A 13,286-nucleotide genomic window follows, 5' to 3' on the forward strand; every position below is an offset into this window, starting at 1 on the left:
TCTTTCCCACGCTGCTTTTTCCCTAATCATTCATGCTCTGGCCCACCTTACCCAATGTCCCCACAAACATGGTCCACCAACACTGAGAAGTGGAGTACCCTGTCTAGCCACCAAGGCCTTGGCAAGCTGGCCACCAAGTGCAGGGGGCAGCAACTGACCAGTAGGGCCACCCCACCTGGCACAGACTTCAGTGAGACTCTCTGGGCTAGTCTGACTTGGGTTGGAGAAGGCAGTTACACATTTTCAATGGGTGATGAAAGACCTTTGTTGTTTTTTTTCCCCTGAGGCTCTGCACACCTGCAGGTGTTCAAGTGTCCACACGTGGGGGCAACAGGGGGCGAAAGGAGACTGCTCTATTCTCTTAAAGGGGCTGCCTCCATTTAGATCAGTGGTTCTCAACCTGCCTAATGTTGTTTAATACATTTAAACAGCCTAATACGGTTCCTCGTGTTGTGGTGACCCTGCAACCATAAAATTATTCCACTGCTACTTCATAGCTGTAAATGTGTTACTGCTGTGAATCATAAGGTAGATACCTGATATGTGAACCCTGTGGGGGTCACGTCTGTCCCACTGGCTGAAAACTGCTGATTTCGAGGCAGCCACCTCTTTCCTCTAAGCCCACCCCAGACGGTGTCACACCACGTGCAGCCTAACTTGCATGTGAACTTGAGCAGTCAGCCAGGGAGCCTCAAGTCAGGAAGTGGGTTCTTTATAGCCTTTTCCTCCTGGTGTTTTCTAGGGAACAGACCTTTGAAGAAGCTACCAGAGAGGGCTCAGGCTGGGGTCAGGGCTAGGGAGAGAATTGTTCTAAAACAACGGACTATTGTTTTTCTAACCGGCATAAATACCTTAAAGGGAACACCTTGCTCTGGGTACCTAGGCAAGCAAACAAAAGAAAAATGGGTTGACTGCTTAGAGGTATGAGCCAAGGCCTCCAGACTCAGAAAAGTAACTCTGGAAGTCCATCTCTAGGACTGATTTAACTTTGGAGGAGAGGTTGCCTGGCATCTTACAAATGAAGAACATTGCCAATATGGCCCACTGTAACTCTTGGGAAGGCATTCTGTCCTATGTGAGCATTAGTGTGTGCTAGATAGCTCTTACAAGTCCTTAGGCAGGAACTGATCTCTGAACACCCTTCAAGTGTAGGGCATTGTAGCTAGGTTGGTTGGAACATGAAACAGAATATTAAGGGCAGCATGGAGCTACAGAGATTAAAAAAAAACTCTTATTTCACCATAATGCAGTGAGCTGAAAATGTCCTGCCTACGCCTTTGAAGAACTGGGGCCAGAGAAGGAGCCTGGAGAGGCCTTCACAAGAAACTGCTCCTCCCAGCCTGAATGTCAAACTCCTCCACATAACTTGTGTCGGGCCACCCTCTTAAACACCTTGGGTACACCCTCCTCTCAGAGTCTAAACTTTCGAATTCAGTCATCCCGGGAGAACTTTCACTCTCTTTATCTATCAGGGAGATGTGAGTCACACCACTGGGTTAATTACAGCCACCATCATGCACAGAACCCCAAAGCCCATCCTGGGCCACTATGAACATAGAGACACATGATCATGAGTCGTGCCTTACATTAGGCCAGGCAGATAAGCATGCCAGCTTATTGAGATGTCACGCTGTGGGTCAGGTCCAATGTGGCTATCACACTAACTGCTGCTCAGGTGTCCTACTGCATGGGATATAATAGACCTCCTCTACCATGTCCATACAGGGGTCAGGTTTTCTGGGGACTGATATAACCAGGAACAGAGTATAATAAGAGACATATAGGCCCAGACCTGGAACACACAGGTCTTTCCACTGGGCAGCTGTGACCAAAAGACTCCCTACCAGCTTGGCTGAACCATCCAGAGGCTGAGACACAGAGCAGAGCAGAGCTGCTTCCTACCCAAACCTCCTTCTGTCCAGGCGCACAGCTCCTTCTGGAGGCTTCCCTGACTCCTCCCCTGCTCCTTCTGTGTCTTTGGAGATGCTCCCACACACATTGCTTGCATAGCTAACCATCTCTTTCTATCAGCTTCTCACTATTTTGGATACTTTCTTAATTGCTAGCTAGACAATGTGAAAACTTTGGGAAGCATCTTATGTGCTCTGTGGCTTTGGTCTAGACATTCCCCTCCCCCTCAAAATCAATCCCACTCTTGTACAATGAGAAAAACAGAAGCTTCCGTGTATGCCTTTTGTGAAAAGTTAACAAATGTTACTATATGAAAGAGCCCAGGACATAGTAGGTACTTAACACAGGCAACAGCCCGGGCTGCATGTCAGATGGGCCTAACTGACATTAAAAGTCTTGCTTTGTCTTGTGATATTGTCACTAATTGCTGAAATTCCATAAGCAAAATGTATCTCCTGACCTCAAAGAGCTAAAAATATATGGAGTAGGAATGAGCTGTCATTTTGGGTGTTCTTCCTGGGTACCCATCACTGTTCTGCGTGATTCCATGAACTCACTAATTCTCACCTATCTATGAGATGGGAACCATTATTACTACCAGTTTTTAGACAACGAAAATGGGGCACAGAGTTGTGAAATTTCCCAGTGTCCTACAGCTGGGCAGTAGCAGAGCCCAAGTCCATGCTCACAATCCCTACAGGTTATAGCCTCATGGGGAAGCAGCCCAGAGTGGCCAGCCTCTCACTTGTCTAAACTGGACTTCATTGGGAAGGCATTTCTGAATGGCAGATGGGATGCTGATCTCACTGAAGCCAAGGCATCAAGTAAATCTCACTTTGGGTGTGAGTGCATGCAGGAGGAGGGGTGCTTTTCTGGACTCAAGCCTCTGTGCTGAAGAGCAAGCAGTTTCTCCACAGCCGGGACAGAAGGGCACCACAGGGAAAAGCCAACCCTACAGGGCAGAGCTGGAGAATCTGGGACATGTCAGAGGTGACGGGGACTTTCCAGGACCATTGCGCAAAGGCAGCCAGGACTTGTGTCGATGTCTCACAGCATGCTGGCTACATTTCGCTCAATGGAAACATCCTGCTTCAAAGGCAAAAAGGTGGAGTTTCACACTGGAGTCAGCGTGGAATTCCCAAGCAGACACCACCCAATTCCATCATGCATAGTGAGAGTTTGTTAAAGAAACAGTGATCCCCAAATAGTGAGACTCCGGAGACTTCTCTGAATCAGACAGGGGAGCTGCTCCGGAATCAGAAGGGTCAACCTGTTATCCAGAATGCAGACAGGTCTCAGAGAGGTGCAAATATGCCGTGGGTTCAGACAGACTAGAAAGCCACTCCAAGGGCAGCTTGTACAGTTTTAGCCCAAGGCTTTGAGGGAACTCAGCCAATCTTGGCCTTCAAAACTATGAGCAAATATAAGGAACCCCTCTTCCCACAAAATTTTAAGACATTCAGAAACAAAAAGTTAGCAGCCGTGTGGCCAAACTCTCCAACCATAGGAATTCTTCTGCTGGTGGAGAATGATTAACTGTCACCACACTGATCAGTGAAGAGGCAGAAGCTGTGAAACGTCCCTGCAGGCTGCAGAGACCTGCTCCCCTCCCAGCCACTTCAATTTTTCTCTGGGAATTTTCCTCCCTGCTACTCCAAAGTAATTCTCCACTGACCTATAACTGTACAGCAGGCTAACTAACCCCGGTCTCTACTGAGACTCAAATCCAGCCCACATGAGCCCCTGCAACCTGCACAAAAGTCCCGCAGGCCTCGGGGTTGCTGTCGAGCAGGAAGATTCCTTTCCCTTTCCTGTGACCTGAGACCAAGAGGGAACAGAGTCTCTGCCCTTCCTGTGCCTCGCCTCCTCGCTCCCAGTGGAGACACTGCCCAGGGACACTCCACACTCAGACTGTGCTGGCTTGGCAACGCCCTGAGCTGGCTCCAGCCTTGCCAGATTCAGGGAGCTCAGAGAAGTCACTGCCAAGTGCCTCTGGCTTCTGGAAATGTGGCTAATGCTCGAAGTGAGCAACTAGGGTCTCTTCCCACTCTGACAAGTTGGCCTATCTCAATGCTAGCTAGCCACCTCTCACTGTCTTATGCCAGAAGTATTGGCATGGAGAGACTCGACCAAGACCCTAGTCCAGGGTAATATGTTTGAAAGCTCCACCTTGGCTAACCTGTGTTTGGAATATCTGAGCTCTGCACAGATGCATGCTACATTATGAACTCAGCAACCCGTCTCCATTTTTCTTATTCCTAACTTGGGCTTTCCTAAGACTGTCACCATTTCGTGCCCTAGTAAGTACAGATTATTTTTCCACTCAGCTTTCCTCAGACTGTGAGTGCAGGTGCTAAGCTAAGCCAAACGCACAGGCCTTCCTTCTGTAATCACGTTGTTTATTTTCTCAAATGTGTTTTATCAGTAGCTTTGGGCTCCTGCACCCGAAAACTCAACGGCAACGAGACCTCAGAGCTTGACCCGGGGTTTTTCTTACTGTGTGAATTTAGACTGACTCTCCTGTCATCTATGAAATGGACAGAATAGAATTCATTCTGACCAAGGAAATTTGAGGGGGGGCATATAGGAGGACAGACATATGGGGCTGCTTTTCCTCTAGGTCTGATTTCTTTTGGTGTGATATCACACACACACACACACACACACACACACACACTAAAAGAGAGAGAGAGAGAATACAAAACATACTTTTATTATGATTAATGAATGGTTTGGGGCATAGTCTTTTCCAGGCTCGGGGTGAAAAAAACCTACTTCTTCCATGATTACAGCTTAGTGGTGATGATATACCCAGACATAGATTGCCAGCAAATCAACTGAATATCACCTGTAGCAGGGGTAGGATTGGGCCCTTATCTGTGGCTGTGACTAGGAATATGGAATGAAGTTCAATAATGGTGATTCATAGGCCAGGAACTCCGTACTGAAGCTAAAGCCATCTCTACCTCTCCCCCATATCTTCAGCCACATGTATGAAGTGTTAATTAGTGATAAGAGGCCACCTGGGACGTAATCCCTCTGTGAAGGACATGGAGACACCCAGGGAGTGTTCCCATTCCTTAACATGAAGAACAGATGGTGCATTCAAGCAAGACATGCAGCACTGAATTCATTTAGGAGCTACTTTCTTACAGAGCAAAATTACCTGACCTTGGATAAAGCATGTTCTTTGTGCTCAATTTCACCATCTCTAGAAGAACCCAGAGGGAAGGCGACTACTGCTTAACAATCTAGTATATTATCTTATCCCTACATTGAAATTGAAATCAAGATGCCTACACCCAAATCAATTAATTAAACAAATGAATGCTAGACATTGTGCTAGACATAGGAGGGAAGGACCCATAATCATAACAAATGATTCCAGCATGCAAGCACAGACTGAGTGCTCAGCCCACATTTTTCTGAGGTCTATAGGGTATAGAGACAGCAGTGGCCTGGGTGCTCTCTCACTGTGTTGTAATTAGAAAGGGTTCAGAATGTATCTACGAAGGAGAGAAAATGGAGCTTTCTGATGGTATCAGTTTGATAACCGTAAGCAGCAAGGTAAGGAGGTACATTCTGGCGGAAGCCAATATTGCATTTGATGTATTCTTCACTCAGCTAACAGGCAGGCTTTCAAGCCATGTTATCTGCCCCCACATCTCGACCTAATTTAACAAGTTGCCATGGGAGCCCAGTAAAGGCTGATGCAATTTTCTTATCTTGGAAGGAAGAATGTAACTGTGCAAGAGAATGTGAAAATTCAGTTTCTAACTGATTTCCACACTTACAGTGCAGTAACTAAGATATCACAGGAAGAAGGAGAATGTATTCCTGTGGAGATGATACGGGCAGAAACCTCAGCCCCTAGTCTAGGGCAGGAAGCTATACCCTCTTCTCAGCTAGGCGCATCTAAGCACATGCATGTAGTGCAGGCCAGGCAGTCATAATGGTTATGATGCAGAAGTCTGAGTGTCCCTAGTGTAGGTCACACACAAGCAGCAGCAATTGGATTTTAGGACAGAAAAAGGAAGACCGGAGACAGAAAACGATTTTTATAAATGTGACAAAAAGTACTGCCAGCAGTTACACAGTGGTTCCCACTTTGCAAAGGACTTTTCCAATGTCACCTCATCCTCCCACACCTTCATAAAGCCAGACACCCATTTGTAGATACTCTAGCCATCACCTCAGGGTAGAGCCAAGGCAGGATGGGTGTGCGCCATCCCTGTTTCTGAAATGAGAAGGGCCCACAAGGCGCAGGATCAGAGAACCTATGTGGAGGCAGGAAGTGTTCCACAAAGGCAGGGCCTACTGGAAAAGACACTGAAATGTGGTCTGATCACACACACCTAACAAATCCCAACCTTTATTTGGACCACCACAACAAGAGAGTCCAGTACAAGTCTAAGGACTTTTAGAATAAATTGGACAAGACAGGAAGAAGCCCCTGGGTGGTCTGATCCACACCCAGTTGGGGCTCATTTGCTGAAATAATCAATTTGTTACAAGTAGGGGTTTCTTCTCACCATGTCTAGCACAATGTCTAGCACTCATTTAATTAATTGATTTGGTTCAATTGCATTTTCACACATCTCCTACTGTCAAGATAAGGGTGAACAGTTCTACTTCACTAAAGTAGAAAAAGGTACAAGGTAAATTTGCCTAAAATCACACAGTGTGTTAGAGCTGGGAGGGGGCTCGGAGGACTTCTGTTTTCTGGGCTATTGTTCTCACCACCATTTGAGTCTGAAAAAGTTAAATCCACAATTGTAAAGAAACAGAAACTAAATGTGGAGAGGCTTTAAAAATATGGTTTTTTTTTCAATTTGAAGAGTTTAGTCTTTGAGAAAGCTAAGTGGTAATCACTTTCCTATCTCCTCTACTTATTGAATGTTTTAATCCCTTATCCCATTGGAGAGGGAGGGAGGGAGGGAGGGAGGGAGGAGGGAGGCCACTAAACAATATCCAAACAAGAACACTGCCAACCGTTTGAGCTCTACCCCAGTTTGTCTTTTCTCTTCCGTTCTAAGCATCCCATCCCCCCACCCACTCTACCACTACATCCAGCCTCTGGTCCCAATTCCAGGGTCTGCCATTCTTGTACACCTTGAAAGATTTCCTGTAGTTTTTCTAATCTCAAATATCTTCAGTAAAAATGATTAAACCTCCCAATAATCTACTCTCCAGAGATAGAAAAAAAAAATCCTCTTGAAATGTAGCAAGTTTCTCACCTACTAATAGCTCCAAAAAAGACTTGGAAGTGTTTCAAAAGAACAAGGATCTTCAAGTGTGTCTGTGGCTGCCACTCCCAGTCATAGACATATTTCCTAAACACTGGGGTCTTTGTGAAATGCAATATAGAGAATATGTTCTTGATCTTTAAAGGAGTAATTTTTCTAAGTACATGAATTTTGTTTTTGAAGATCAGTTAGTTTTTCAGAAAAAATCCCAAGACTACCCTAGCACATTTTTAGCATCAGACAGGTATGTCAACAGAAATAACACATCTGCTGTTTGTCTCCAGTCACAGAGAGCCCTCAGCTGCCCAGGTGAAGGACCGTGTAAGAGGACAGCTGCTAAAGCACACCTGAACAGCCCAGTTTAACCAAGGCTCTTTCTTCTGACACGAGTTGTAAGCCTTGATAGCACTGCAGTCCTACAGAAAGGACCTGATGCTTAGCGTGTTCATCACTTAGTGCTCCTTGGATTTTTCTCAGACAAACTATTCCAAGGCTCCTGGGTTGAGTAACATATGTACTGCTGTCTAGATGAACAGTGAACTATCGGATTCTCTATCAAAGTCCATTCTCTGGGCTCCTTCTGAAATCACCACTATTCTAATTAGAGCTTTATGGCTGGAAGAAAACCAACCATAAAGCTAAGTTGTTGTTGTCCTTGTTGTTTTTTAAGTGGTTTACTATGGAAATTCAGAACGGATCTGGACAGGGCTTTGAACGCTGTTCCTGCATTCAAACAGCAAGCTGCTATGATAACCATGCTGTGAAACTTTGCAGCATGCAGGCCACTGAGCTCTGTCTTTAAGAAAGCCAGCTTCTGGTTTGATATTTGGAGTGGTCTCCCCAGAGCAGGCCAGCAAAAGTCCCTCAATACCAGCCATGAGGCAGTTTCTAGAAACTCCAGATATGGAAGAAGTTCAAAAGTTAAATTTTCTACCACCCTTAAAAAATGAACCCTTGAAATAGTGATACAATTGGCTTCCAAAACTCAGTAGTTTTTCACAAGCAGACCGGCTTGAGACTGAAGCCCCTTCAGAGACATCAACTTCACAAAAAGAAAGAAGGACGCCCTTGGGTCTCTGTGCCGTACACCTGACTTGGCCCACAGAAACATGCAAATAGCCACCTAGTCAGGGGCTGGGTGCCTACCTGTGTAGCCAGCCAGGGCAGCAGCAGGGATGACAGGCTTGTCCTTGTTGAGGTCAGCACGGTCACGCACATAGTCCTTGAAGGTGCCCTTGGGCTTGTGGCTGGGCAGGGCAGCGGGATAATCCTCAGAGTCGAAGCTGTCATAGGAGGGGACACGCTGCAGGCTGTTGAAGGATGACTGGCTGCTCCAGGACTGGGTGAGGCGGTCACAACTATCGTAGCTCTCTATGCTCTCAAAAGAGTCCTGGCCCCCGAGTTTACCTGGAGGTAAAGGAGGAGGTGGGAGGAGGGCAGGGAGGAGGGGTTGGGAAAAAACAACTGTAAAAACCCTCTTATGGAGGACAGATTGCTAATCAGATCTGTAGAGGGATGAAGGGATACAGGCCCCAGAAGCCAGGAGTCTACTCTAGGGGGCAGGGGATTGGCCTGGCCACAACCTCAGGATGCTGCCACAGCCTGGTTCATAGTTCCTAGCATAGAGACCTGAACTCGGGTTCTATTCCTCTGATCTGTCGTGTGGATACAACAGTATTGGAACCTCGAGAATACTAAAGCCAGGAATGTAGAAGCCTGGAATGTTACTTGTCATGAGAGTCTTGGTTAATATATTAGAGTTCATGGATTAATGAAAAAAACAAACAGAACACTGTCAGACTGAATTTCCTTTTTTTTTTTTTTTTCAGTTCCAGCCTATGAAATGATAAGACTCCATTAGACTAATAGCAGATTGGCCTCCCTTGACCTTAGAACTAAAGTATTACTTTTTAAGCATTTTTTCTCCCAAATACTAAGTGATTCTATTATGCCCTTTCAAATACAGAAAGAAATTATGGGATGTCTTCAAGGAGAGCAAAACAAAACCCAACAAAGCTCGCTATCATTCTTCTAGATAGAAAACCGTACTGTTTATCCTCTCAGTACACAGTTTAGTACTTGGAGTTCATGCTCCACGGGCAGCAAAAGGGAAGGAAGAGGAGCTAAGGCCCACAGCAGGGTCAGAAACCCTCCACTCCATGAGCTGCTTAAGGCATTCTTAACTGACCACAAGATCATGCAAGTTCATTCATTTCCCAGACCAGGTTCTAAACAGCTGCATGGTTGTGCAATCATTCTTGGAGAAATTTCCATTGGCAAAAATGCCATTAAAAGAGGGGCTTATAAGAAAAGCTTAAGAGGAAAATAAATACACTGAAGATCTAAAAGGATTCCCGGGAATATTTTTCTTATGTTCCATGTTCAGCAACTGTTCAGGCAACTGGAGGCAGATCTCAGGAAATGGGCTGGCCACTTCTATCCAGCACAAGCCAAAAGATGGAAAGATGTGACCAATGCACACACAGAAATACCCCCAAATCAATTCCCACTGTGCAAAGCTGGCTAAATCGTGAAGTAAACATGCCTTGTACAACCGCTTATTACCATGCTTCTGGCATACCTCCTTCTTCCTGATAGTGAGGATTGGTTAAGAAAATAAAGTTCAAGCATAAGCAGCTATCCAAATCAAAGTTATATACACGGGAAAGACACGGTTTTCCAAAGAAGAAAAAAAATTATGCCCAAATCAAACAAGTGCTTCTTCTGGTCCACCCCACCGCTGTGGACAGTCTACCCTCTGCTCCTCCTGTAATGCTGAAGACAGAAAGTTCCTATCTCACGACCGTCAGCTTATCTGTTCACAGGAAGGAAACCTCCAGGAGGCAAACCAGAGCCTAAGGAGTGATCAGCCCAGCCTGCCCAGCTAGTACCACACTAGACCCTTCCCATTACTACTTTTTTAAGTCACATTAAATGTCTCAGGAAAGCAGCTTATGAGCAGAATGCCATACCCTTTTTTAGCACGACAGAAATCTCTCTAATATCTCACAAAAAGGTGCTTTCTCATACTAGCTATGGATGTTAACTGTCGTTTGATTACTCTGGCACAAATAGAGCAAAAGCTTAAGAAAGAAAATGTCTATTTACATGAAGGATGCCCTGCCCAAGGAGTCACCAGAATGTAGGTTTCTCTGTGCTTGAGCCCCCTGCAAATCCTCTTATCAGCCATTTTGGAGGGCCAGGAGCCGAAAGAGCTGCATTTAGCAAAAGTGCTAAAGAAGGCGTCACTACTCTCTCGCGGCCTCGCCAGATGCCACTCAGCTCAGACTGTGGTTTAGAGCAGAGTGCAGCTTTCGCTTCAGGTCTATTTCACAACCCTAGAGCTGGAAGCCTTCATCAACGGGTATTTTCTCCAAAACATCGGCCGAATCCAACAGGATTAGCTGCTCAGTTCTGCTTCTGTGTTCAACCGGGGAGGCGAGCACGCCCCAAGACAAGCACTGACCATCTTTTCTGAGAAATGCCTCAGCAAGGTCCTTCCTCAGCTAATTGATTCCACCCCATAGCACTCTGAACAGTAGACCAGCAGCCTCACAACCACCCACAGAAAAGACTCACACAAAGACTGGCCTTAGAGCCCAAATAACTGGACAGAGAAGTACTTTGTATACGATCACACAGTTCTGAATACTGCGTTTATTAATAGTCAGCTAACAGTAATGTCTTTAGTCTAGACCAATCACAACACTCAGAATCAAGGGCCCTTTGGCCAGCCATGTTACAGCTCACCACCATGCAGCAAGCAGGCCTGCACAAGCTGCTCTTCCCCTTAAGGCTATGCCCTGAGCTTGAAGGAGATGAGTGACAGAGGAGCCACAAAGGAACACCTGACGTCCTTTAGTAAGTGTAAGTTTGGGTTTTTAATCGCCAGTTAGGGTCTGAAGGGTAGTGAGGACCCAAGAACCAAGAAAAGGGAAGGGAAAGAGGGACATTTACACAAATGCAAAACCAGCCACAATTGTAAAACAATATGATTGCAGATCTACCCAGATTTACAACATAGCTGAACCCCAAACCCGCAGCTCAGTCTCCTTAAATATACACAGAGCCCGCCCCCTAAGGAAGAAAATGGTTCTAAGGCTTCAAGCTGCATGACAAGCAGTGCGCAGATGTGTACATACAGTTGTGAGTATGTATTTAAATAGACACATACCCAAAAATAAAAGACAGACAGAAAGGGGAAGACAGACGTGGTCCCACCCATTCCCTTTGGTCTGAAACACAAACAACCTAGGAGTCTAAGAAGGACAATTCAGGTTCTGGTTTCACAGGGACTTTCCCTGTTGCAAGGCCAGTTAGCTATCCTAAGCCTTGCTGGGAGGAAGTGTGAGCCTGGACACTTGAAGACTATGACAGCAGGCATGGCTTACAGTGGCCACAGGCTAACTAACTCCTTTTGGCTCTCATCCTTTTGGAGAGCTCTCAACAGTAGCACAGGGGGTCGGTCATTCAGTGAGCAGGAATCACTGCCTTCCTCCTGCTTATAATACTTTCCTATTTGCCCACCAGGAAAGGCATCTTTAGCTTTTTAGAAACTAGTGGGCTCTTCCTGGATGAAGAAGGCCCTCCTAACAGACTACACTTTTCTCACCAACCAAACCATCTGAACACACTGCTCCTAGTGGTCAAATGTTTGCGTGGCCTCATCTTAAATATCAGGATTAGTCTCCCTTTGGGGCATCAGGTCAGTCAGACCTATTTTGAAACACTGACTTCACTGCCTGCGAATGTTTTATCATTATTATGATAGCCTTGTCAACAAGAGCACCTTCGTTTGGAAGCCTCTTGACCCTCTCCTCCCTGGTCCCTTAGCTAAATACACACTTCCACCACACTGTTGATGACCAGCTCCAAATAAACCATTGGTTAACCATCTTGTATCTTCCCAAACCAAAGAAGTCACAAGTGGCTAAGTTCCCAGGATGAACAGCAAGGGTTATCCCAGGTACCAAGTCAGGTTCTACAGTGTGGCCCAGGTGTACCCTGAGAGGGCACCCAGGCACACGTCAACTTTCGAGAAGATTATGATCTCCAACAAAATTCCCTTAATAAAACTGTAGCCTACTTTTCAAAATCCACCTAGAAGTATTATACAGGCAGACATTTTACCCCAATAACACATTGGATTGTTATTCTGCCATACTTAGTTCCAGCAGGACCGCCAAGCTCTTTGCCATCTGTCGTGGGATATTTGTGTACTGTGTGAAGACGTGCTGCTGTGATCGGTGTAATAAAAAGCTGAATGGCCAATAGCTAGGCAGGAGAGACAGGCAGGACTTCAGGGAAAAAAACGAAAACCGGTATCTAAGAGAGCCACTGGGCACAGAGTCGAGAATACGGAATGAAACAAAGGTAAAAAGCCACTGGGCAAAGTGTAGATTAATGTAAATGGGTAATTTATGTTAGAAGAGCTAGTGGGACAAGCCTAAGCTAAGGCCGAGCTTTCATAGTTAATAATAAGTCTCCGTGTCGTTACTTGGGGCTGGTGGCAGAAAAGAAAGTCTGACTACAGCCAGCATGTTTTATAAGGCTGAAATGCCATGGTAAAAAGGTCTTATTATCGACACACTCAAAAACGGAAAGGCTGAGAGTGATGAATACTGGACTGATAAGTGAGTAAAATAGGACCTGAAAAACTCATCAAGTGAGGTCATTCTTGTACACCCACGGAATCTGAAAGTAAATTTGACCTACCACGACTGGCCCTCCCCATGCACATGTTGTCTGGAGTTAACACTTCTTGCTTGATGGTAAAGTAGTCTGTCTGCAAGGCGTCTGTCTGGAGAGGGTCCCGGAGAATGACAGAAGGGTAGTCGTTCTCATACTTGAGGGACAGGAGTTCCTCTGAGCTGATGGGATGCAGCGTCTGATAGGACTCTGTGATAAAGCTGGGCTCTGAGAACTCTGAGGGAGGAACACACTGAGCATGCTCGATACCATAGCCTAGAAAAGAAGGATGTTTACAATTGGAGAGATTGATAACCTAAAGGAAGCAATTCTTACTACATATCAAGGCCCCATTATGTGATATGAGCTGCCTTTCTTAAAGAACAAAAGGAGAGTAAGTCAGAAGGACTTGATTTCAACCTGGATCCTCAACTTACTACC

The 13,286-nt window shown here is 45.7% G+C and overlaps 1 protein-coding gene across 4 annotated transcripts in view; it reads right to left on the minus strand.

Moving 5' to 3' along the window:
- Ets1 (ETS proto-oncogene 1, transcription factor) overlaps positions 1-13,286 on the minus strand; it is a 124,707-nt gene that overhangs the window by 12,453 nt on the left and 98,968 nt on the right. For 2 of the 4 annotated variants that reach the window (XM_028879071.2, XM_028879072.2), the window contains 2 exons: positions 12,873-13,121; positions 8,304-8,564 (listed from right to left, as the gene is read on the minus strand). In XM_028879071.2, coding sequence (XP_028734904.1) covers positions 8,304-8,564; positions 12,873-13,121 — 510 coding nt within the window. The remainder of the gene's footprint in view (positions 1-8,303; positions 8,565-12,872; positions 13,122-13,286) is intronic. The other 2 variants (XM_037207648.1, XM_037207649.1) reach the window with 1 other exon arrangement.

This window comes from Peromyscus leucopus, chromosome 7 (assembly GCF_004664715.2).
Source record: "Peromyscus leucopus breed LL Stock chromosome 7, UCI_PerLeu_2.1, whole genome shotgun sequence".
NCBI lineage: Eukaryota > Metazoa > Chordata > Mammalia > Rodentia > Cricetidae > Peromyscus > Peromyscus leucopus.